At 39.9% G+C, this 27,530-nt stretch overlaps 1 protein-coding gene across 1 annotated transcript in view; it reads left to right on the top strand.

The window, feature by feature from the left end:
- Positions 1-27,530, top strand: part of LOC137259912 (calexcitin-2-like) — a 62,420-nt gene that overhangs the window by 26,032 nt on the left and 8,858 nt on the right. Inside the window, exons 2-3 of the mRNA XM_067797558.1 lie at positions 18,599-18,651; positions 23,550-23,660. Of these exons, the coding sequence (XP_067653659.1) occupies positions 18,599-18,651; positions 23,550-23,660 (164 nt within the window). The remainder of the gene's footprint in view (positions 1-18,598; positions 18,652-23,549; positions 23,661-27,530) is intronic.

Raw genomic sequence — 27,530 nt, 5'->3', positions numbered from 1 at the left:
AATTGCTGAGTACAGCGTTAAACATGAAAAACAAAATAAAATAAGACTAAAACTAAAATTAAACAACCCCCCCCCCAAAAAAAAACGCAACAAAGAGCACTAAAACAAGCTCAGGCGACAAGATACTGTCGATATTTCTCGACGCATTGTATCCTTCTGTTAAGGGCCTGGGTTTGGGTAAAATCTACTTTGGCTGCAGTTTGATTTTTTGAGTGTCAACTAATGCGGCAGTCGACTGTCCTTGACAAGGCCAATGCCAAAGGATAATGAACGTGTTGCTCCGCATTGGAGTTTCGTGGTGGCCTTCATTATCTCGGGGACAGGCGGACGTTGCTAATCTAATTAGTGTTGTCGTCATCAAAATGAAGCACAAGTTGTGCTTGTGAACACGGATCATGTATCGTGACATTGGAAACTCGGCTATGTTGTCTTTTACTGTTGAGTGGTGATGTGATATGGTGCTCCATGTGATATGTGGTGTGTTTGAGCGGTGGTCTGATGTGATGGGATGTGATGGTGTTGCGTGGGGCTGTATGGTATCTGTGCGGTGCGGTGCGGTGCGGTGCGGTGCGGTGCGGTGCGGTGCGGTGCGGTGCGGTGTGGTGTGGTTAGGTGTGACGTGATACGTGGTGTGATTTTATTATTTGTTCTAATGTGATGTGCTGGATGTAATGTGGTTGCCTGTGATGTGGTGGAGTTACTTGGTGCTGTGCGCTGTTCTCGTGTGTTGATGTGGTGTGGTGTGGTGTGGTGTGGTGTGGTGTGGTGTGGTGTGGTGTGGTGTGGTGTGGTGTGGTGTGGTGTGGTGTGGTGTGGTGTGGTGAGGTGTGGTGTGGCGTGGTGTGAAAGTGGATGGTACTAGAGCGTCGGGCCTATACAAGACCGTTGCGTGGCAAGGTAAGATCATGTGCGGTGTGGTGTCATTTGACGTCACATTTTTTATGTCGTGACGTGAGATGTGATGTAATTAGATGCTTTCGGTGAAGATGTGTGTTAGACGCGTCAGAAAATAGCCTTGCATTTCTTACACACAGAAACAGTGCAGTACATACGCTATTGTCTTGTCCATCCCATCACCGTTATCACATATGAAACTTGAAAGCGATCCTTATCAACGCAACTATACAACAGAGTAACATATTTTAAAAAAAATACCGATAAATTCATTGTTCTGTAAACGATCAGTCTGGGAAGGAACAAAGGGGAGAAAAATCTATTTTTCAGGAATGAAAGAATTCTAAAAGCACTTTCGCTCTCTACAACAGACAAACTGTCACTCAATCCTGAATAAAAGCAAGAAAAAGCCTTGATCAAATAAGCATCCTTGTCGTCTCCCATTTCAAATATGACAAGAAAACGGAACAAGTGGCATTAGCACAATTCTATGCTGAAGCATAACAGACAGTAGAACGGACTTTAAGAGGAATCTAATATCTTCTTCTGAAACAAAGGAGATATGAACACAAGCTTTGCGCTGTCGATGTGTTAAGACAATATACTGCAAAATACAAACAATGGTTGGAAAAGGATGGTGTTTACTCTGCAATTACAGATGTTGTGGAAACCTTCCACTGACAAAAGTTCCACGTTGCATAAGGATTGGCTCCCATTTTCCCACTCTGCAATTGTGATAGGTGTGTATCGATACTAGGGCTGTCCCTTTCAAAGTTGCAAGGTCTGTATGGAAGCATGCATTTATGTTTGCAGTACGGATCCATTTTCGTTTCGAATCAGCGGCTATAAAGACCTCAAACGGACGACTAATTTTTGTTCCTCAGAACCGGGGTTTGTTTTGCTCATGCGAACTATCATATACATCAGGATTTCGAGACAAGAATCAGTTCGTTATAAGTCTGTTTTATCGGTTTTAAACGTATATGGCAAGGTTTTTTACACCAGCAAGGAACATTGAGCTTGTGCTTACAACAGGTAAATGGTTGCATTATAGGGAGCTGTAGACCTTGGAGAAAAATAGTCAATTTTTTCAAATGTAGTCCGTCCTATTGCCAGATCACGGCATCAGTCAGGATAGGATGTTTGTTCATGGACGGTAATATGCAGTTAAGAACTGTTTTGTCGAAGTTTGATGTCGAACGTGGAACTCACAAAGGAGAAACGTGATCATTGCGTTATGCATATTCGTTATCGAGTGTGTCGAAGCTCCTATAACTCGATCTCTTTATGTAGGTCTCTCCACCGTGACACTAAGCTGTTTGTTTGAATATTATGCACTCTTCATGCTCATCATAATCATATTACATTAATTCCTCCGTGAATACCGTAAAACAATATCCACTTACTCCTCTGTGACTATCTGTAAAACTGATGCTGCAGCGTCAAGGCAACCCCACGTGTATTAATTTACTTGATTTTGTGCTGGGTATGCTTACAGTATTGATCGAAGCCAAAGAGGGTTTCTATCTTTAGTTCATAAAATCAAACCGATTGTATTTTCGAGCAGGATTTCGAAAGTCAATGGATGGGTGAGCGTGTTTGGCAGCTTGACTCCTGGGAGTTTCTAGGACTTCAGCTCTGTATTACAACGAAGCACATGTGACACACGTTGTCTCACCTGAGGCAAGCGAATTTGTTCAAAAGTGCCTCTATTCACCCAGCAGAAAATGGGTACCCGGTGGGATGCCATGTGACAATAACCTTTGTTGCACCTCGCAGGCAGCTTGGGTTACCCAGGAAACTAATGAACTATGAAACTTTAATTTGTATACTCTTTGAGCATGCACTAGGTGTGTGTAACTGGTGTGTTCACTTAGTGCTATAGAACACATCATTATTGGATACAGAGAGAGAAAGAAAGGATTATCGCACCCCATGTCTATGTGGTACTTAAAACGCGAAAGTTCATTCGTATTCCTTTGTCCTGCGGCATAAAGTTGTTATATAAGACTCTTGAACCGATTGAAACCGATTTATTAGCATGTAAGAAGACATCCAACATATGTCATATTTGGGATAACACTTTCTTAGTAAAGTACAAATTCTAGTACTTTTTTGGGTTGAGTCCCATCCAGGATTCGAACCCTTACCCTCAAAGTCAGACACCTAATCGCCAGCACACAAAGTCAGCCGCCTAGCCCGCTCAGCCACCGCGACTTCCACTACTTATCGACTTTTCAGAGGGGTACACAAAGTACTCAGTCTACACTACCAGCTGTCCGACTTTCATTTGTGGAAGTCGCGGTGGCTGAGCGGGCTAGGCGGCTGACTTTGTGTGCTGGCGATTAGGTGCCTGACTCTGAGGGTGAGCGTTTGAATCCCGCATGGGACTCAACCAAAACAGTACTAGAATTTGTACTTTACTAAGAAAGCGCTATCCCAAATATGACATATGTTGGATTTGACCACTTTCTAAATGGCATCGTGTAATCATAGTAAACTGATTAGTCAACTTGTAAACGTCATGAAAGAAGATCCTCACTGCTTACATTATATCACCAAACTATACGGCGAATGTGGAGGATATCCCCTTTAATTAAAGTTCCACCCTTTCGATGCATAAAATAGTGTTTCAAAATACTAAGAATGCATAATTGTTTACTTGCTTGACAACGATACAAGAAGCTGTATCGAAAACGTCGCTCCACCTGTTTAAAGAAGTGCTCATCCATAAAGTGCTGTCCTTATCTGATTCACCAACTTCTAGACATGCCTCTCAAAGAAGTTATGCATGAGCAGCGTCTGCCAAATAACAACGTCTAACAACGTGTTGTTAAATCAAGATAATTTTGGATATGTAACATGTGCATCACACATGAGATGTCTGGTATTTTCGTGAGGAGATATGTTTGGCCTTTACAGGTCTTGTCTTTGGATCACTGTGACATCAACTTTGCGCAGAAATAAGTACTTACCAGGGCACAGGTAACAAGCGCTGGTGGCATTAACACCAGCCCATCTGTGTCCCACTCCTGACGTGAGTGAAAGGAAGACTGGTCCGCTATCGATTTTCATTTTCACACAGAGTTTACTTTATTCTGAGTGACAGAATACATGTGTGCCCGTTTCCAATAAAGGAAAAGACATTTCGCGGATATTAATTAAAGACCACAACACCTGATATAAGTAATGACTCTGGGAATTACCAGTTGGCCAGCGCATGTGTACCTTTTTCACGAACACCTGGTGTCATCACTAATTTTGTATTACTGATATGTGTATTTTTCAAATCTATTTTTCATTGTGCGCTCCTTGAAATCGCAAATGACTCAGTTTATATTTCTGCGTTGATGTTTATGTTTTCCTCAAATATTGAAGGCTACCGCATGCAAATTCAGTGCTGTCATATATTTCAGAATTATAGTGGCGTGTATTTATGTCACTGTCACATTTTATTTGACGGTTTGAATTTTGACAATGGCTGACGCCGTCTAATTTTGTCCTTTGGATAACAAAGAGATTTTCTGCAAGCAAAGACAAACACGCACGCACGCATACTTAACATGTACACATAAAGACACACATACATTATCTCACACGTGCATGCGTGCAGATATACATACATACTAGTGCACACACGCACACACACGTACGTACATACATGCATGCATGCACGTTGCGAAATGAGCGAACGATCTTGAGCGTAACTTTAAACCAGCCCATAATTTTAATATTTCCCATAAACATCCTGGCAGAGAGAGAGAGAGAGAGAGAGAGAGAGAGAGAAAGAGAGAGACGCAATTTTGCCATCATGGGAGCCCAACTCATCAAACATTGATATGCTTTTCCTGACAGTTTTCTAAAACAAGAAGACTAATCCTGACTTTGAATTATTAAAGTGCATAATATATTGCTTTATTGTCATATGACGTCATCACATATTCCCTTATGAACCTTTGGTATTTGTCCCAAGAGACAAGCCAAATGAATCATGTAATTCCTAATTTCACGTGGACACAAAAACGGATGCTTGGAGCTGACCAAGTACCATAGTTAATAAATTCAGGCAAACATAGCTGTTGCCAAAGTCACAGCACATCAAATGCGTTCATAATTATAGGGACATAATCTCAAACTAGAATGGATTTCAAGGTCCCCTTTGCTTTATTAAGTGATATTTGCCATGCGCCTTACACAAACATCAATCACATTATGACAAAATAAAAAAACATAAAAAAATCCAAGGAGGAAATTAATAACCCGCTCGTTTGAATCTTTCACATGCTGATAATTATGTCAAACCATATCATTAATAGGATACGACCAATCTTTGGCAGCCGACGGAGCGCAGAAGCAATTTTGTCTTATTAGAACTTCAGATCTTAATAACATGGGTTGGGTTTCATCTGCATCCTAGTAGTAAAGAGAAACGTAAGCAGGCGCCTGCTTTATCTCAAGGAGGTCTAGACGCTTGAAAACAGCATGAAACAGTGGTATCTATTTCATTGTGTCATCTGATCGGCATTTCAACATGTAAATAACGTCCAAGATTCAATGAGCCATCATGAGGCGTTTTCGTCTCTTATCTGCTATAGCTATTATGTTAAACGAAATTTTCTTGTCAAATCGAATTTTACGATTTTCGGCTCTTAACAACAACCGAGTCGGTTGACATGTTGTTTGGAACGACCGTGAGTTGTCCGCTGAAGACTTCTTAGAATTCTCAGCAGTTTAAGTCTAAGAAGTTATTAGTAAATGATGGACTTGAAATGTTCTGGAAAGATGAAATCGGAAAGGTTATTAAAATATAACCGCTGCAAACGAAGGGTATTAGATATATTTGAGATGGCACAGTTTCATTATCACTAAATACATTTTACAACGTTGCTCCCCTTAGCGTTCAAAGATCCGTTTATCATTGGCGACTGATTTCTCATCACGACTCATTCAGTTCTATATCCACTCAATAATCAAAGTTTCTCGTTGACATTATTCACAAGAATCAATTTTCACCAATGAAACTGTATAAACTATATCTGTGTTATAAATATAACAAAACGCAGCGATAGGTCCTCGTATGATATTTCACATTGTCTAGAAGAATATCCACTACAAATGATTCCGTCATCGAGCTTCTCTTCAGGACCAAAGCCTTGTAGTCACCATGTTCAGTATTCCCAATCAAAGCTGTCAATAACACACACAACCATTTTGCTAATTTCATTATGCTTAAGTCGTGTTTACAAACAAACTTTATACTAACTACATTTTGTATAGCGAAGATATCCAGCTCGGCAGCATTGTTTTTACCCACGATCACTGGATGTCAATCACGAGTTAATGTGACTTTCCCAACATAACGAGGTGGACGTAAGTCAGGTCATTGCAGTAACTTCTACAACGTGCATTAGCACGTGTTTTTTTTCTACGGTTCCCTACTCAAAACGTTACAAAACGTTCATTCATTATTGAGGTCCTGAATGTTGCATTCCCAGTCACACAACGTTGTAACGCATGACTCCTCTGAAGTGCTGTTGGCGTTAAGCGACAACCAACGCCATCCACTACGTAGTAACCACTCAACTATGATCATCGTCAACCATGACCTGAAGTAGAAATCCTTGAGCACAAATGTGCGTTCCATTCATGATACACTGTCGATTGTTTGGTTTTGTTGTTGTTGTTGTTTGTTAGTTTGTTTTGGGTTGGGGGGGGGGGGGGGGTTGTTTTGTTTTTGTTTTTTCTTGCAGCCATGTTAGACTACATTGACAGGTTGATATGGGACCATACATATAAGTTCATATTTCCATTCATATGGCTCATGCACTATTGCAAAAACTTCACACCCCACGCCCCTCCCACCTGCATGCTCACTCATTCGTAACCATCCAATGAACGCTGTTTTTATCAGACATACCTTATTTGTATTAAAATTTCTAACTGAAGGAGAGAATTGTCAATTTCGTTTTAATGACAATTGTAGGCACGTCTTGAAATGGTTAACGTTGAATGAGGGTGAATTTACAACTTGATCTAGTCTTAATATGGCTGAAATTCTGCCGATAGGACCCTCAGTTTTTAACTCACTCGCTCACTAAATGTAAACTTTGGCACCAGAGTCTGGAATATCATGGAATTGTATTGAAACAGTTATTGCTCGTGCGAAGAGGACACCTATTGGTGTAAGCGAATTCCAGTTCCATTTAGGTCTACAGTGGAATTGTTTCAGACATGCGATACGCGTATTAGGTTCCGACTGATGAGCAGATGTGGGACATGCTTGGGTCGGGAAGTGATGGAGTGATGGAGTTCCCTTTGACGCATCACTAATGCATATCAGAAACCTGTTCTCAGCGTCTGAATTCCTGTTAGTCTTCAGCCTTGTGTCCAGGTTTTTCAGCACCTGATCTTCCTCCTCTACATCTATATCATCATCATCATCATCGCCACCACCACCACCGTCATTATCACCATCATCATCATCATCACCACCACCATCATCATCAGCACCACCACCACCACCACCACCACCACCATCATCATCATCATCACCACCATCATTATCACCACCACCATCATTATCACCACCACCATCATCATCATCACCACCATCATCATCACCACCACCACCATTATCACCACCACCATCATCACCATCATCACCATCATCACCACCACCATCATCATCAGCACCACCACCACCACCACCACCACCATCATCATCATCACCACCACCATCATTATCACCACCACCATCATTATCACCACCACCATCACTATCATCATCGTCACCATCATCAGAATGTGTGGACAAAATATGTATCATCATCATCATCATCATCATCATCTTGACTTTTATTGCTCCCAACTCGATACTCAACAGCGTCTTTTCAGCAGCGATGTGCAATAAACAATGAATGCCAAGAGTGGTTTGTAGAATGGATCGGTTTTATTTGCAATTGCAAATAAGAGTGACACACACAAAAACGCGACGGCAAGAATTACTTCCGAACACGCCATTTTAGAGTATATTCTTACTCCCTCATCAGGTGAGGTGAGATGAAAAGGGATTTAAAGTCTTACTTAAGAGTATTTCTCTCATATGACGACGCGCACGCGTTTGTTTGTGTGTGTTTGCATGTACCAGCCCTGACATGTTTCAAGGTGCCCGCTCTATGAGATACCATGCTGCAGTTAATGATGAATACCCAACTCAGAAACATTTTCTGACTTCGAGCCGAGGAGTCCTTGTTGTACCAATTAATGTCAAGCGCCAATCTGGGAACAACATGTACCATATTTTAAAGTCTTTTGATACAACGACACCTAAGATCGAACCCGCAACCTTCAGCTATCCTGTTGGACGCTCTAACCACGGCACCCCAAAGGGGGTTTCATCGTGTGAATGAAAGACTAGGAAACAGACAAGTACATGTGGAACAATAATATTGAAAATATAACAAGGGAAGCCAAAAAAGTCAAAATATGTGTTTATTTGTATGTGAGGCCACCGACCCATGTACAATGTACAACGGTTACAAAGAAGGTTTACATTCAAGAGGATAACAATTGTTTTCTTAACATAATAGCATGATGACTATACAGTGATAATCTTTTTTAAAATGAAGCCATTGCCTGAGGAAACAATTTTGTAAAATGCTGCATTATTACTTCTGTTTGTAATAAAATTACAGAGATAATCAGAACGGATTTTGTCATAGATTGGACATTCAAGAAGAAAATGTAATTCATCTTCAATGAATTGTTTACAAAATGGACAACATCTATAATTTCTGTCAATGGATAGTCTTCATCCTACATCTAGTTTTAGATCCAATAGCCCCAATCTAAACTTTACAAGTAGTCTCAGATTCTTTGTAGTCACAAGGGATAAGTATCTTTCTGGTTCTAAAGGGATTTACACAGTCTGTAACAATCACGACGACAGCTTTCTTCTAACCTCGAGTGCAAGTCATGCTGAAAAATACATATACAGCGATCTCTAAACCGGTTCAGGAAAACACTGACATTACCTACGGGTTGGTTTAACCAGACAATACCAAAACCTTGGAACAAAAAGGTTCCTTATATGGGAAGGTTCCTTTCTTTGCTGTTATTATCTAAATGTAGAAGCATATTGTAGGAAATAAGGAAAGGCAGTAGTTAATTACTACTAAATCAGCAAGGTAAATACACAAGTGACACTTGTTATCTGCGTAGGATTGTTTCAGAGATTTCAGGTTGCCTTTGACAGAATATTAAAGAAAGTGAATCTGCTACTATCTAGTAATCACGCAGTGTTTATATTGTTACGAGATTTGACTATCATCACTGTCACACAGAAAATGAACTCGTTAACCCCCTGGAGCACGTTTTGAATGACTGTAGACGATCTCAACTAACGGCATGTCACGCAATATATAATCAATACCTGTGAGGCTGTACATAATCGACAGCTCCCTGGACAACCAGCGATTGCACTAGAAGTGACAAGACAAATATAAAAATGATACGAAATGTCATCAAAATGCATAGTCAATATGCGACAACGACTATATAAGAACTGTGGCCCGTGTGGTGTGTGGTTCTGTGAGCAATGCTCTGGTCAAAAATGAGTTGAAGGTAAGCAACGTCGAGCCCGATGAGTCATTGGATGGGTGGGTGCGCTTTGACTCATGGGAGTTTCTATTACGCCACCCCTGCCCCACAACGAGGCACATGTACTGCATGTGGTGTCACCTTAGCCAAGTCAGCTTGTTCAAAATCGTCTCTCCTCACCCAGCAGGAACTGGGCACCCAGAAGAAAAGTCATGTGACAATAACCTCCTAGCCCCTAACGCCTAGTAGATTGCGGGGGTCGACGGATTTACCAGAGAATTATACATGAATGCTGCGTTGATGAAGACGAAAGCATTCGAACTTCTTTAGTTCGTTTCACAAGGCATGACAAACAAGTATATACATGAATGAGGTGAGCGGACTTCCAGCTCAACCCCTGGGCCTTTCCTGCGAGCGGCATAATCCTGCTCGCGGTCGTCCCTACATAGACAGTCGGAATGCCGGACTCCACACTCACCTCCAGTATAGATGTGAGCATACACACATATATAGTTTTTAACAACAATGAACAGGTAAAGATTCAACAATTTTACAGACAGAGAAACAATAGCACTTCCTTCAGCAGTTGATGTGATGACAGACACAGCCAAGGGAGATGACCAATAAAGGCCATAAATGTCATATACGGTAATTAATGGTAGGTGACAAAGAGGAACAGGGTAGCTTACAAGACGATGTACTCTGCGGTAGTGGTAAAGATTAAGAATGCAGGTTGAATAATAATAATTAGATTTTATATGGCCTTATTACATACTTTTGGTGTTTAGAAATATTTGGACATGGCTGTCCTGAAGTGGGCACTATAACATTATTAAGGTGCAGTGCTCTTGGCTGTTAGCGCTATGAGCATACCTGTTGTGCAGTTTGGCGCTGTATAAATGGACACACTATTTTCATTACATGGCTCAATAAGTCTCTTTGAAAGGATTGTGTTTGTGGAAAGGTGGGTGTATGCTGCTCCAGTGTTCTCTTGGTCGCAAGCATAACAGAAAAAAACAATTTGTCTTTGGAACTGAGGCTCTAAATGTTGTATCTCTGATCCGTAAAGTGCACAATGTGTGAAGCTCACATATTCATTCTGATAATGTACCGTTTCAGCAAGAGAGGTATGACTACCTTGAAATCTTCCTTGTATGATGCAATCAGATTGTGAAATCAGTCATTTCGTGAAATGACGAAAGAATCAGTCAAGTCTTGAAGCATTTAGAATGTTGTTACACAAAATGTCTAAGCTGTTTAGTCTGATTGTTGCTCGTTACAAGACTTCTTACATGACCTCTTGTTTTTTTACCTGATTGGTTTCAATCTTGTTTACTCAAATCTAATCTGGTTGAATTGGGACTGGCTTCAAATGTGTCTAGTTAACTCTAATCTGATTGGATTATGTACTGACTTTCGTAATTTCGTGAAATATCTAGATATGTAAACCTCAATCATTTGATGAAATGACTGGAAAATTTAGTCATTCCGCGAAATGACTGACCCTCTCAGTCATTTCACGATATGACTGTAATGTATAGACATTTCACGAATTTTTCGATTTGACAGACTGTAAAACATGCAACATACACCGTCAACTACATTGTTACCGCTCAGTGTGAGTGAGTGAGTTTAGAGTTACAGCTGCCCCCTGTCCCTTTGGGCTACTTACGGCCCCGCCAGCTGTTCCTCCATGTCATCTCAGGCGTGCTCGATACAGGACAGGTCCGTAGAAACAGCTGGCAATGGGAATGTTGTGCTGTCTTCTGAAGCTGAAGCCTGAACGTACATCTCTGTCCTTGACTGAACGGCTGCACATGAGGCCTAACGATTTCATCCCTGTATCGCTTACTTGCCACATTCACAATGAAAATTTGTGTCCGACCATGAGATGTGAGCGAGTTTACTTTTACACCGCACCCAGCAATATTCAGCTATATGGCGGGGCGGTCTGTAAATAATCGAATCTGGATCAGACAATCCAGTGACCAACAACATGAACATCGATCTGCGCTATTGGGAGAAGATGGTATGCATCAACCATGTCAGCGAACGTGACCACACCCAATCCCGTTAGTCACCTTTTTGTGGCAAGCATGGGTTGCTGAAGGTCTATTCTACCCCGGATCTTCTCAGAGTAATCGTCATTTTACGGTCATCACTTGATGCCGAAGTCACCCAGGATCCATATTTAACTTATCAAACTCGCCAAATAATTCTACAATAACGTCCTGAGCGTACTTTCAATAACGTTCGAAACCTCAATAATGCGATACATCTTTCATAACATTGTAACACGCCATTTCAAATCAGATTGTTTTGTTTTGAATAATGAAAATGCATTGGGGGTAGTTAAGTCTGTTCTTATTTCATTGGTTACATGTATACGACACCAAACAACCTTGTATTTACAGATTTCAAGACTAAAATACCTTCTTTCCGAAGTCTCATTACATACTAATACAGACAACGTACATCGTCCAAGATTACACAGATTGGCAATGTCCGCTGAATGGACATCGTTTCATTTGTCGGATGATTGAAACCTTATCTCATTCCTTGTCCATTTAAAGTATGACAAAATAGAACAGTTGCCTGAAAGACGAGGAGAGTCGGGCGGCGATCTTCATACGACCACGTTCATCTATTGTCAGATCCATATATAATACGAGGAAGAATATTTCACAAATGGCCAGATTAAATCAGGATATTTTCAGTTTGATGAGGGAATACGCTTAGCTGTCTGTCGGTTCTTATCTCAGTGATATATTATTTGGGCTGGGACGACGGTGGGACGTTCAGCAATTAGCTTCACCGTGAGTGTTTACGATGTCTAGGCATTGAATAATAGCTTGTCTCCGAGTCTTTCCTCAAATCTACAGAGGAAACGGACTTACAGGATTAGTCATTCCCCCGGCCCTGCTTGTACTTAAGAAAATATTGAAAGGAAACAGCATGAAAGATGTGAAGTATAATTAAACTCATACATTTACTTCTAATAAATCAGTAAGTAGTGATATTCCACAACATATTCCAAACAGACGTCATTTCGATTTTTAAGAAAATCCCTCCAAAGTTTTATTTAAATGGGTTTGTTTTGTTTTTTGTTTTTTTTATTGTGGCTTTTAAACTACAGTTGATAACGTGCATTTATTAAAATTGATGTATGCAGTGAGCAACACTAATATTGGAATCACCTTTTCACAAAAAAATATTGTATTGTCTCAACTATCAATAGACATTCATGAATACACGCCCCTAGTTTATTCGCATTCGAACAATCTTTCTCTGCAGAGTTTGGATGTGGAAAGGTTTTACACCGTTTGTAAGTTTGGGTTTTTTTGTTTAAAAATTCCTTTTGTAAATAAATATAAGTAATATAAATGCAGAACACTTGAACTGTAATTTTACATGTTGTGTTTTGCTGTAAAATGGGCCACGTGTTTGACGTTTGGAAAACTTTTGTTTTGGTTACAGGCGTTAGAAATTCGGCGAGAAACAGGACCCAGAGGCGTTAGAATCATGCTGGTTTGCTTATAAGTCGGAGACTTACCTTCTCAAAACAAGGACGTTTTATCACTCATTACCAATTATATTATGAGGAACATAAAACCGCAGTTGGTAGTACCTACTGCGTCTCCTTGTAAATAACATTTTGTTTGTTTGTTAGTAAGAAGGTAAATTACCTTCTTAACACATGGGCGTTTTCTCACTGGTGTCCTTTGAGGAACATAAAACCGTAGCTCCTAGTATCTGCTTTGCTCCCCATGTAAATAATATATGTGAAACTGAGACACTGACCTAAGTAAGAAGAGTACTTAAGAATCACCTCCGAAATTTTTATGTTGAAAACGAACATTTTGAAAACAAAACCGATGCTTATTACCCTGCACATAAAGCAGTCAGGTCACACGAAGGATTAAGTGACGCTGGTCGTGGGGAGTCGCTGCCGCTTCAATCCCGAGTGCCTCTCAGGTTTCCGGCTTGACCTACACTGCAAGTGGGTACATGAAACACTCTTGTCTCCATGGGCAGGTGTGTTCGAAATATGCATCTAAACACGTGGCAAGATGAGATAGTTAAGTGGTTGCTAACTGTCCACGACCTCATGATCCTCGGTACCTCCAGGGTATAAGTTCCGATGAATTTATTACCTCCCTTAGCTGGCTTTTTATCCAATCAGGTGTCTACGCATGGGAAGTTGAACGAACCAATCACAACTCACTTTCCCTTCTTAAATTAGCTAATTGCTCGTTTATCTCAAGGTTAGGTTTTCTGTAATCACTTGTAAGATGGTATGGCTTGAAAACAACGCACAGAATGTATGTTTTGACATAAAGAAGAAAAAATCTAGTTAGCTTTAGCGTTGCTTAAAAAGTGTGGTTTGACAAATATACACATGACGTGTTTTGAATTACTAACGGGATCAGGTGGTCATGCTCGCTGACTTGGTTGACATGTGGCATCGGTTCTCAATTGATGCCCATTCTGGTAGTCACTGGATTGTCTGCTCCAAACTCGATTATGTACAGAAACTGAAATATTGCTGAGTGCGACGTAAAGGTAAACTCACTCGCTATTCTATGTACGTGTATTTTTTTCTTGAAAATAGTACCATTCTTAATACAATTCATACAAAAAGCAATTCTGCTCATGATCTGAAAATCAAGAGTACGAGAAAGGAAACGAAAACGGTGAAAAATACTATTTGTTTTTAGCTGGTGTACAATCTTATTCTCAACAAACTAACATAACACAGGTGGTACAAGGACCAACAGAACCAGCAATCATGTCTGTCATTATAGCAACTTTCTAAACTGTCGTTCGATCCGCGTGATTATGGCTCCATCAACTCACCATACTTTTCCAGTCTTCTGTTCCAGCCTGGGGTTATACTTGAGATAACTAGCGATAATTGACATGTGATTGGAGACATTCAAACCTACGGAAACGCTTGCGGGCAATGTTGTCTGGGGACGTGCACGATCGAAGATAATGACTGTTTTGAAAGGATAAAGCGTCTCTTTTATATAACCTGACATAAGAGAAGAATGCCCGAAAATGATATACATTAAATGGGCGTGTTGAAGGGACGAGCCATTAGCTTGCATTATGTGGATCCTTTAGTGTCCCAGAGTGCCTTGTTAACAGCCAACAGCCATATTCGATCAGAACAAGAGTTGTATAGTGGAGAAGCGTTGCCCTGTTTATTTACTTGTATTCAATATCAACACTACAAAGACCAAGTGTTACCTTCGGCCTTGTGTTGGAACATAAGAAAGCGATTATGATATTCGTAATTGCAAACTTTTAAATTTTTTTCTTCAATTTTTCTGTTGTTTAAGGCTTGAAATATAGGTTAATCTTTTAGCAAGTAGTAAGATGTGATTTACTTCTTTGTTATTTGGATGTGTTTTCAAGACCACACTTTATGTACAGACAAGGTTGATATTTTTCAATCAAAAGGCGTCGGGTCATAGGTACCGGTCACTCCTCCAGCTATATGGAGGGGCAGTCTGTAAATAATCGAGTCTGGAACAGACAATCCAGTGATCAATAACCGATGAGATGAGTCAGCGAGCCTCTCCACCCGTTAGTCGCCTCTTACGAAGAGCATGGGCCACTGAAAGTACATTCTCGTCTTTTGGAGTATATATCTATAGGTATGAACGGACTACATATTCGAAGCTGGAACAGTTTAGTGATTGACGTCAGGAGATACTGCCAGAGAGCATGTGTTTATGGATTATTATCAGTGATTACGTCAGGTATTCGCGGAAAGGCGTGCTCGTCATGACCCATTTGTAATACAATTCATATGCACGTGAAAGGAGTTGAAAAAGGTCAGGAACGCATGGTACAAGTGAAAATATGGAATTGCACTTGACACACCATTTTCGCCACTGATGCCTTGTACATTTAAATGTCATCGACAGGTCTTCCGTAAAACTGTTACACAGCTTTACTGAGACCTAGATGCTGTAACCTTGATCTAAAACTACTAGGCACGAGTCACGGTACGATCTTCGCATTACTAGAGACTGGAACTGTGGCAATATTGATCGACATGAAAACGCATTTGACTGTTGGGAAATGGAAAGCTTGTGCAGAGATTCTTGTTACTATGGACCTTTATACATAGATGTGAATATGAAACACATGCAGAGTGAAACAATCAACCAGTCAGCCAACCCGACCAGACATTCTGATTCATGTGCATTGAGAAACAGGTCTGCTTGGAGAGTAGCACTCGTGATGCCCTTGACACTATTCAAATTCCTAATCGTATACAGGTATAAATAACTGTGAAACAGAAAGTATGGCTCACACAGACTCGCATGTACACATTTAAGTCCCTAAGATCTCAGCTGCCCTTGTTTTCTTGCGGAACGGTGGGGTAGCGAAGAGGTTAAAGCGTTCACTCGTCTCGCCGATGACCCGGGTTCGATTCCAAACATGGGCACAGTGTGTGAAGCTAATATTTCCGCAAGCTGACGTCCTGGAATATTGACGAAACGCTATTCTCAGTGACTGTTGCGGTACGCCATGTGCATCACCTGGGAGGGACCGTGTAGAAAATAGCATTCGGAACCGTTCGGGTACAAACCTTTCGAGTTTAAAGTTAAAAATGTATGTGCGATGTCAACTTTTTCGATTTAGTTACCTGTGTTCTGATTGGTCAATGTCACAGGTTGCCTCACCTGACCTCGTTCTAGGGTTTCTCAGACCCAGTTTGGGCGTGTAACGGTAAATACTGAGACTAAGTTTATTTAGACTGATGGAATTTCGTCCTGATCACCAACAAGAAATGACACATTTTTGTAAATAGACATTTTTGTTATTCATTTTCGTACACATCTTCAACAAGAAATAACCAATATTATCCGTTTTCTGCTTTGATATTTCCGAGTGGATTTCCTTTCTGATTTTTATCACGAGATATTATGTTTGTTTAGATGTACGCACCGACAGGAATAACAAATATCCACAACAAGAAATGAATAACATTTCCTGATTATTAGTGTACATCATTACTAATCTTTAAAAATATATATATAAAAAGAAAACACTGTTAGATATTTTGTTCGTTTACATTACAACTGAACTTCACACGAAAATCAAATGTTCACAATGTAAAACTTTGTTTATGTATTCCATTACCTGTCTTGAACAAGAAATGATATGAAACATGTACATTCGCTTAACCTTAATTCCTGATAAAAAGGAAGCGCGGTTAACATCAAATTTTAAATGCATGACCTTATACTCACTGACTATTATTAATTCAACAAACTGAAAATGTGTAATATTGAACTCATGAAAAGAATGCCTACCGAAGCCAATCATCAACCATTCGGGTGCACACAAAATGTGACGTCACCTTGTTTCGTGGATTACGTACTTGGCTACTTTATATCACTATATACAACAGCTCACACCAGTAAGAGTTGGACACTTGACGACGAGAAGTGAGAAGGTTGGAGCTAAGGGCTTTGTTTTGCTTGACATTTTGTAAAAATAAAATTTGATATTCGTAGCATTCGTGATTTGGGGCTATTTATCCCAGTGCCGGACAATTTAGATTAAGTGTCTTCACATTTAATACAGAGATTTGGAACACTTTGTCTGCGAGGCGTAGCATTGTGTGTACACCAGAGGTACCTCTTCGTGACGTCATACGAGATAACATGATAATTATAGCGATCCACGAATCAAGGTTATCCGCGAATTTAGGTTACGGTTCTGGATTCTGTTTGTTTTTCATTTCCGAAATGAATCCAAGAGAAATAACCTATGTTCACGACAAGAAATGAATTATATAGTCCGATCGTTGTTTTGTTGCCGATCTTTACAAACAAGACAGAGTATTCTGAATGAATGAAACACGCTGGCGACTGACAACAGTACCGGTACATGGCTACAATTTTGCTTGGCTCGAAATTGTTTGAAGAACAGTTTGAAGAAACGGGTACATAGCTACATTGTACAGGCAATCTCATGCAAACGTATTGTCATTTCAATTATACTCTTCCAAAACAAGTATTTGAACTTCATATTTTTATTTACGATTGAAAATATTAAGAAGATTTTTCGGAGTCAATGAATGTTTTGAGAGTGCATCACCATTTGCAGTTCCGTGCAACCGTAGTTGTTTTGTATGTCGCTTTTGAAAGATGATTGGTGAATGGCATGTAATTTGCATGTGTACGATTTTCATTTCAAAACAAACGACGAGAAACAAACACTAACAAATGTGTAATGCAAGATAAGTGTCATAATTAATATTCTAAGTGATTTCTCGAACTTCTTGAAAAGCGTCAAAATCAACCATGGGCTCATATGCACGTGTATAGGGCTAGTGCGTTGTGCACGTGCATATCATGCGTGTTTTGGGGTAGTAATAGAGGGAAATACTGGTGCGTTCATAAGATGTATGTCCTTGAAACGTTTGTTAACGTTTACACTTCCTATCTAAATTGAAAGTTCATTATCCCTTACTGTCAGTAGCGGTGTTAGACTCGGTGACTATCTGGGGAATGTTTAATATTTGTTGTTATTCGTAGCACCAGGATGATTTAGGTTTTCATCCCAATCAGGGCCCCGTTTCACAAAGCTCTCGTAAGCCTAAGATCTCGTAGCATCTGTAGCTCCTGTGTTACAGTATAGGAGGCACGATGGCTACGAGAAAACTTGGTGAAAAGGGGCCCTGATCTCCAAATTTTGAGTTTGTAGTATGAGTGAGTTTAGCGTTATTCAACATCACGCCGGTCACGTGGTAAATCCGGGTTCGTTTCCACACATGGATGCAACGTGTGAAGCCCCTTTCTGGTGTCACCCGCCGCGATATTACTTTAAAGGCGGTGCAAAACTAAACTCCCTCACTCACATTTGTTTTCTGGACCATGTTTTAGCATTTAGGTGACTATTTTCTATTTTCAGTCAGGTTATGTCGGCGTTTTTCGTTTTGTGTTTTCCTTTTGTCAAATCCAGTCATCTTTGGTATTCTTTCTTTTGTTATATAGTATATTCCACTGCTGATTACGCAGAATATGGCGTAGATATACGCCGATATGCACAAGTAATGATGTCTTGTGTCGTCTTTCAGATACTAACAAAGATGGAGTAATCGAGAAATCAGACTTTGAAGAGGCCATAAACGTGAGTATTGTCTCGCATAGAAATTGTTTACTCTAAGTAAAAGATTGGGGGTTGGATTCGAATTCCCAAATCCTAATCCCTTTCTGACATCATGTTGCAATTTACTTAAGCAAATATTTTCTTTTTTTTTATATTTATATTTAGATATAAACACAACATAACACACTTTGCCTCGCAATCCCTGAAGCGTATTACTTTTCTTTTCTTCCCAGATGAATCTGTAATACAAATCCCTATATGAATAAAAATATGCCGTTCCGAATCGGCAATATCATTGGAGCTAAGTTCCAATACAAATATTTATTTGCTTCTGTGAGGATTCTACATTTTCATCGGGCGGTAGCCTACTGGTTAAAGCGTTCTCTCGTCACGGGTTCGATTCTCATATGTGTAGTCCCTCCATAGCCGAATTCTCTCGTCCCCCGATGTGATCTTGCTGGATCTAAAGGCGGTCGTAAAACAAAACTCACTCTCTGTATTTTGTTCTTTAATGTTTTTAGTCTTCCTTATGTAGTGCGACCATGCTTGTTGTAAGAGGCGACTAACGGGTGGTCACTAGCTGACTTGGTTGACACAAGTCATCGGTTCCCAATAGCGCAGATCGATGCCCACGCTATTGATCACTGGATTGTCTGGTCCAGACTCGAATATTTACAGACCACCGCCATATTGCTGGAATATTGTTGAATGCGGCGTAAAACTCAACTCACTCACTCCTTATGTAGCATTTTAGACGCTGGTATGATAAAGAGGAATAATTTTTAAAGATAGACAACTTTTTTATTGCTATGGATGTAGAAATGAAGCAAATGGTCATCATTTCGTCGTCAAATGGTCATCATTTCGTCATCAAATGGTCATCATTTTGCTTGATGACGGTGTACGAAGCTAGTCCAAAACGCTCCATCCACGGCAATAAAGAAGTCTATTCTTAAAAAGTGTTCCTCTCCAGAAGCTTATTCCACCAGCTTGCGTCTTAGAAGAGGTGCTTGCCAAGTCTATGATTAAATCAAGCACTTAATTGAAATGTTTTACTGAATAAAAAACATACAAAATATGAAAGGCAGAAAATAGCAAGTCTGTATTACAGTCTTCAAAAGCAAAACGTTCGACGTGCATAACAGGCCCCAAGTTTTCGAAATAAACTTAGGTTTTCACTCAAATCTCAATCTGAGTTTGACAATTTGAAACAGCTGAAGTTTTAACTCAACTGCATTTTTTTAAATAAAAGAGTTCAAAGCAATAAAGAAATCTGTCCACCAAACCCAGATTGTCTACTACGTTTTAGTTTGATACCGATTTCCGTTCATTGCGGAAAAATGCATGTGCCTGCGTTTTCTCAAATTTGAGCAAAAACTTGAACTTAAGTCAAAACTCAGACTTAAGTTGTTTCGAGAAATCGGGGCCAGGGGTAAACACAGTGTGAATGATCCAATCAGCACACATTTAATGAGGCCACTTAATAACTTATCTGATCATCCTCTGTAAATGATGAAAGAGACAAAGAGAAACTTCAATATAAGTGATAAGTGATAAATTAAGTGGTCTAAATTATATATATATGTCTTATTTTACGTGGCAATCCAAGAAGAAGAAAAACTGAGTATCTTCAAACATGTGCATCTTTACATCAATCAAACTAAGCTATTTCTCTGTTCATCCTAATCAGTTATATTTCTCAACCACAAGACCTCTCATGTATATCTACTCTGTTTCTCATGTAAATATATTTGTTGTAAATATTGAGAGAGGGCGTCAATAAGTTGGATAACTTGTGCCAAATCCTTTTCTTCGAATAAAATGTGTTTAAATCAATTACGAATAGTATCAACCGAGTGTGTTGAAGTGAATTCATAAGAATATGAAAGCACTCGGTCTCGTACTCGCACGGGGTTCATAACAGTCATTCTGAGTGAATACTGCTTTACGTCGCATTAACAGTCTTAAAGACAAAATTGCGAGGATTAATGCATCATTGCATTTCTTTCGTGATTTTTTGTCGACACCGTCATCATCATCATCATCATCATCATCATCATCATCACCATCATCATCAGCAGCAGCAGCATTTCAATCGCCGTCGTCGTGAAGTCTATATGTTTAGTAGCCATGCCACACCGCTAACACGAAATACCTCTTCCTCTCCGCCATCATTGTCACCGCCGTTATTATTAGTGTTTTAGAAAGCCTTGCCACAGACATTAAGTACCTCTGTATATCCCCCAATGGATATGAACCTAAATTTGGCTTCCGGTCTCGGGCTGGGCAGGCAGTTAGCGATGTGAATACCACACGCCATGAATTCCTGTCAGTATATCTATAATACAAAAACCTCAGACAACTGAATCATATTACCCCAAGCCATAGTAACAGGACTGACAATGTGATGAAGTGATGAAGTGATGAAGTGGTGGAGTCCACTCTTCGAACTGCCCATCACAAGCCAAATGGGAAACGGAACAGGAATGTTTGCTGAACCAGAACGACTTTATTCTTCACAATAGATTCCACAGGAAACCAATCATCCCGTCCTCCTATCCAGAGCCCTCAACCAAATACTCTTCATGCCCATGACAATTTATTAGTAATTCAGTCTCGAGCGAGTATCACACTAAGTGGAGGTGATGGAAGTATGAATTAACTAATGCGGGATTCTGACGTTACATGTAGCACAGCTTAGCAGTTCGTTGGTCCTGTGATGGGAAATGGGCTTTCGTCTTAATAAATGCACTTACAATAGCTTTCTGTCGGGCGGTCGGTGCTGATACCGGCCATCGGACGTTGGACAAGTGGGAAAACCGGGGATGAACTTCTGACCACATTACTGACGAAATGTAACACTCAAGATCCGTCTCTCAACTTGTGTCCGGTTGAATAATGAAGAAGGGGATCCCGGAAATGATACATTGGTGAAACACAGAATGATTTTCATTCATTCATTCATTCATTCATTCATTCATTCATTCATTCATTCATTCATTCATTGCCATATATTACTGACGAAGTGTGACACTCAAGATATGTCTCTCATTCTGTGTGTATTTGTGAACTGGGAAGGAAGTCCCGAAAATATTTCATTGGTGAAACATTCAAACATGTCCATTCATTCATTCGTTCATTCATTCATTCATTCATTCACTCATTCATTCATTGTTGAAGAAATGTAACACTCACGATATCATCATTACTATCATTATTATTATCTCAAGCTTGGGCTACAAGCGCCATCAACTTGCTCCAACTGAAATGTCGGCCAAGATCATTATTAACGATTATCGAAACATTTGGGACATTTGGTAACATTTGTCGAACAATGACATAACGACAACCAAATTATTGCAGACCATAAATTGCCAAAAATTGTTTGTGTTTGTTTTGGATATTTCAATTTTCAAAATGGTTATGTCAGTATTTATGTAAATAAATCTAAATAATAATAAAATACAAATAATGCACCAAGTATTTTTTTTTAAAGCGTATTTTGATACATCGCGATCGGTATACCGGTTATACACCGGTAAATAAATAGGTGCATATCTTGAGAAATCCAATTCGCAGCTCCAGAATAACGATAGCACAGTGCAGAAAAAAATATATGCTGTAAAACTTTCCTTGCGAAAATTTGGAGCTGTTGTACACCCGAGCAAGGGGCATTGATGGGAATTAATGGTTACGTATCGGGCATGTATGTGAGTGAGTGAGTGAGTGAGTGAGTGAGTGAGTGCGTGAGTGAGTGAGTGAGTGAGTGAGTGAGTGAGTGAGTGAGTGGGTGAGTGAGTGAGTGAGTGAGTGAGTGAGAGCGTGAGTGAATGAGTGAGTGAGAGCGTGATTGAGTGAGTGAGTGAGTGAGTGAGTGAGAGCATGAGTGAGTGAGTGAGAGCGTGAGTGCGTGAGTGAGTGAGTGAGTGAGTGAGAGCGTGATTGAGTGAGTGAGTGAGTGAGTGAGAGCATGAGTGAGTGAGTGAGAGCGTGAGTGCGTGAGTGAGTGAGTGAGAGCGTGATTGAGTGAGTGGGTGAGTGAGTGAGAGCGTGAGTGCGTGCGTGAGTGAGTGAGTGAGAGCGTGAGGGAGTGAGTGAGTGAGAGCGTGAGAGCGTGAGTGAGTGAGATCGTGAGTGCGTGAGAGTGGGTGAGTGCGTGAGTGCGTGAGTGAGAGCGTGAGTGAGAGAGTGAGTGCGTGAGTGAGTGAGTGAGTGAGTGAGAGCGTGAGTGCGTGAGTGAGTGAGTGAGTGAGAGCGTGAGTGAGTGAGTGAGTGCGTGAGTGAGAGCGTGAGTGAGTGGGTGAGTGAGTGAGTGAGTGATAACCGCCACATCGGCAATATTTCAACCATGAGAGGGCGAAAACAATTAATTATCACATTAAAGATCAATAAAACTGGAAACTAAAAAAAAGTTGGCAATCAACAGTGAAGTACTTGTACATCACAGACAGAGATATAAAATTAGCTTGTAACTAAAAACTAAACTAAAGTCTAAGATGCAAGACAATACAGTATAAACAACGTCAATAGATCGTCAGCAACTACAATACTAGAATGGTTGTAGTCGGCTAAGATAGATTGCTCTGTGAAAGTGACGAGTGAGTTTAGTTTTAGTTGTAGCAATATTCCAGGAATATCATACCCTAGAACACCAGAGGAATCGAACGCGTATTTACGGCGTGACGAGCGAACGCTTTTCCCACTAGACCACACCACCGCCCCTCCGTGCAGTTAAGCTCTCTTGTGTCCGATGTAGCGCCATTATGTTTGTTGCAGATACTTCATTGGTGAAACCGAAGAACATTCATCCACCCAGTTAGACTGTCCAGTATGAATGTACTCAAAGTCATGATCACATGTTCCAGGGACATAAAAGGGACAAAACCTACACACTTACTAACCTGTGACTTGTCTTCCAGAAAATCTGTCACATCCACGGTTGGCCCAAAGGAGGCGAAAAGTACCAAGAGGCTCAGCAAACGCTCAGCATGATATGGGAAGGACTCAAAGGAATCGCTGATAAAAACCAGGTGACAGCAATATTTGTCAAAGATTCCACAATACGAACTATAAAGTGGTCAAATGTAACATATGTTATAATTTCGGATTACAGTTTCTTAGTAAAGTATAGACTCTTGTACTTTTTGCTTGGGTGAATCCCATCAGGGATTCGCACGAAGACACTCAGGTTTAAGCACCTAATCGCACACAAAACCAGCAGTCTAACCCGCTCAGCCACCGCGAATTCCACTTGAAATGTTTCCTCAAAGGTCCTAGATATAAGCTTTCCTTTAACCGGGTGTGCAAAATTTAGACATTCCCGAGAAGCACTCGACATGCACCATGTATGAAGATGAAGATGTATCGAAAAGTTCAAACTTTAGTTCAAATTAGTGGTTGATCTGCATAGCAAATATATAACTCTTATACCTAGAATAAAGATGCAATTATTGTTTATGGTATATGGTAAATATGTTGATGGTGAACACGCTTATACCGAACTGATTGATATAACAATGCCTTGGGTCCAGGATGTCTGTAAACTGTATTCGAAAAACTTTATTTTATTTACGTGACTTGTGTTTCGCAGGTCTCTGTTTGAATTTGGAGCATGATGGTATATTTGAGTATATACTAGGATGATATTAATGTTAAATACCTCCTACTGTTCATTTCCAACTGGTTTCTTTTGAGTCTGGTTACCGTAATTTTGGAGCGTAATTTATTTGAGGTGTTAAGGCTAAATAAACAGAAGTGAAATGTTTCTAGGACATCGGGGCGTCACTTTTGTTTTTGTGAGCGTAACAATATTTTATTGCAATCAAAAAAATAATTTTGACTTGGCTGCGTCCCAATCATCTATTTGTCCACTATAAGAATGAGTGTCTGTAAGAACGAGATTGGCTAAATGTACAACTCATTAGCACGTGCTAAACTTCCCAAGCTGTATTTCTGAGAGAGAAAAAAATCATGTGTTCCCCCCGCATCAACTTTTTCTATAAAAAAATCAAAAGTCCCGCCGCTCTAGTTACTTTTAACAAAAATGTGTTTTTATTTTTTTTATACAGCCTTAAGTTCATCATTTCATGACGTTCTTGCTTTTTGTGTTATAAAATATTGAACGTTTTCCCCTAACGACTAAAATGATGTTTACTCGCTGATAACAAAATCATTAACGCAGTTTTAATTAGTCTTGCAATTTTGATGAGTTTTAATATCACGTTATTAACATTTTAATGTCTTTAACGCAAAATGTTTAGATTACAGAATCCGTTTCCAGGCTCATGTAGTCTATAAACTTACTGATATGAGAGAAAATCAATTTGAAGCTGGGTTCTGATTCTGCTTTAACAATAGACTAAATCATGTTGAGAGAAACTGGAAATACGTCACACGTGTATTTTGTAGTCGGAGTTTAGTTTTGTCGACAGTGTGTTGTTCAAATGGACCCTAACACTAAACGCTGCCTCGGCTTACTCGTAGCCACATAACGACGAGCCCAAGGTCGCAAAAACTCACATTGAGAATATACTTTATACATGTATATATATACATGCACATTACAATATTATATACTCTTTAAAAAAGTAGGGGATAATGAACTTTCAGTTTCGATAGGAAGTGTAAACGTTCACAAACGTTTCAAGGACAGACATCTTATGAACGCACCACCATTTCCCTCGATTACCGCCCCTAAACACAACGCATCATATGCACGTGCACAATAATGTAGCCCTATACATTTGCATGGGGTGTCATTCTTGACTGCCGGGTTTTTTCAAGAAGGTCGAGAAATCACTTAGAATAATAATTTTGACACTCATCTTGCATCACATATTTGTTAGGTTTGTTTCCACTCGTTTGTTTTAAAATGAAAATCGTATACATGCAAATTAAATGACACAAAACATTCATCTTTCAAAAGCGACTACATTCCAAATAACTACGGTTGTAAGGAAGTGCAAATGGTGATGCACTCTCAAAACATTCATTTATATCATATCAACATTCATTGACTCCGATAAATAAAGTAATTATTTTTAATCTTAAACAAACAAAAAAATGATGATCCCCTACTTTTTTTAAGAGTATATGTCTTTGAAAACACAACCTGTGACAGCACAAATAACAATTTATAAAGCGAGCCTTCAGACCCAAAACAAGAAACTATTTTAACACAATTTATTTATATTACAGATCAATGGTTACAAAGTATGGTATCATGAGTCAGCTCACAAGAGACCTGCAAAAACATACCATGTCAAATAAACGTTGTTCGGAATATATGAAAAAGATATTACAATGGTGTGGTTATGTGTAGCCCTATGAATTATGAATTATGCAGTTCACAAAACAGTTTAGGCGTTTCTGTCCTGCCCCACAATAGACCACATAAAACACATGACAAGCTTGTTTGTTTAAAAGTGTCCTTTTTAATCAATCAGAACAAGTTAAATTGTGTAACTTTAACCTTCTAGCTCCCTAAGGTCATTTTGGCTGTTAATGCCTTACCGCCTATGCGTCCTGCACAGTCGATAATTAAATAATTCCTATTATGTTGCATACAGTTCAGCATATAAGTGGCCCCATTTTCAAGCCAGGGTCGTTTTCTCTACTTTAAAGTCCTCTGATGGTAAACCCTCTGAAGAAACCCTCTGTTGTCCACAGAGATTATCTTACGAACGTTGGCAAAAATACACCACAAGTATTTTTAAAGGCAACAGACCATCTTACTCCATCATGATGGGAGATTTTCAATGATGCCCATCCAACCTTCAAAGGACTAAATGTCAAATGGAGAAACGTTTCCGATAAGAACATATCATCTGACATCGATTTCGGAAAATAGGCACAAAGAACAGAGCATAGTACTGTTATAGCTCTTTGTTAAATAATTCAGATGATGGCCAAATGGGAGGTGACGAACAGAAACCAATGCACTCTGACATTAAGTCCCCGTAGAGCTTCCTGATAGTGTTAAGCACCAGGTTCGATTTGTAAAGCGTTGGTTTATTGATAAGGCATGAGTGTCAAAGGAACGTATTGTATCAGTGTGTCTCATGTTCTCCAGAGAACATAATGATCTAGGATGATGACTCTGAACCTACTTACTACGTTGTCATTAATCTGTATCATTAACCAGTCGCATCTAGGTATGAACAAGTGGATCGTATTGGTTCAGATAGGAATTAGTATGAATGGTTGAGAATGTTGTGTTGATGAAGTCGATTTCGAACCTCTCTAAGCTAAGTCGTTTTGGGTCAGCGTTGTGAAAAGTGAAACCCACAGTAGGAAACTGACAGACAAGGTTGTACAAAGCGACATTATTGCTAAAGGGGATCGTAACTCTCGTGCCAGCCTTAGCATTAAGGTCATTTTGTGCAATGGCGTCCGTGTTTGTCTCAAACCTTTAACTGCATTTATTACGTCATAAAACTTAGTGTTCAAACGGTGAAACTCGACGCGTGTTGCAGGTAAATGCACACGTACGAGATATGATAAAGTGACGTGCTGTCTCTCTCTCTCTCTCTTTCTCTGTCTCTCTCTGTCTCTCTCTCTCTCCTTCTATGTATCTGTGTGTACTAGCCCAGACTTGAGCTGGTGCTGTAGCCTCACTGAGATAACATGGCACAGTTAAACACGAATACCTTACTCAGACACATTATACTGACTCTGCACTGACCTGCCCTTGTTGTACCTGTTAATGCTGAGCTCCAGGCTGGGATCAACAACTCGCGACGTTCCGCTCTTCCGACCTTCTCTATGTAGCTACTACACCTCTGAGGCTGTAGATATGATGCGTATATTCATCTTCCCAAACACATTAATGCTGCCTTCTGATTGACTGAGCGTTCTTCTATTATTTTCAATGTACCCCGCTTACATGTGAGTAACATTTC

This window comes from Haliotis asinina, chromosome 13 (genome assembly GCF_037392515.1).
Source record: "Haliotis asinina isolate JCU_RB_2024 chromosome 13, JCU_Hal_asi_v2, whole genome shotgun sequence".
Lineage (NCBI taxonomy): Eukaryota > Metazoa > Mollusca > Gastropoda > Lepetellida > Haliotidae > Haliotis > Haliotis asinina.
Note: the sequence above shows the minus strand (reverse complement) of the source record. Positions and strands in the feature narration are given on the sequence as shown.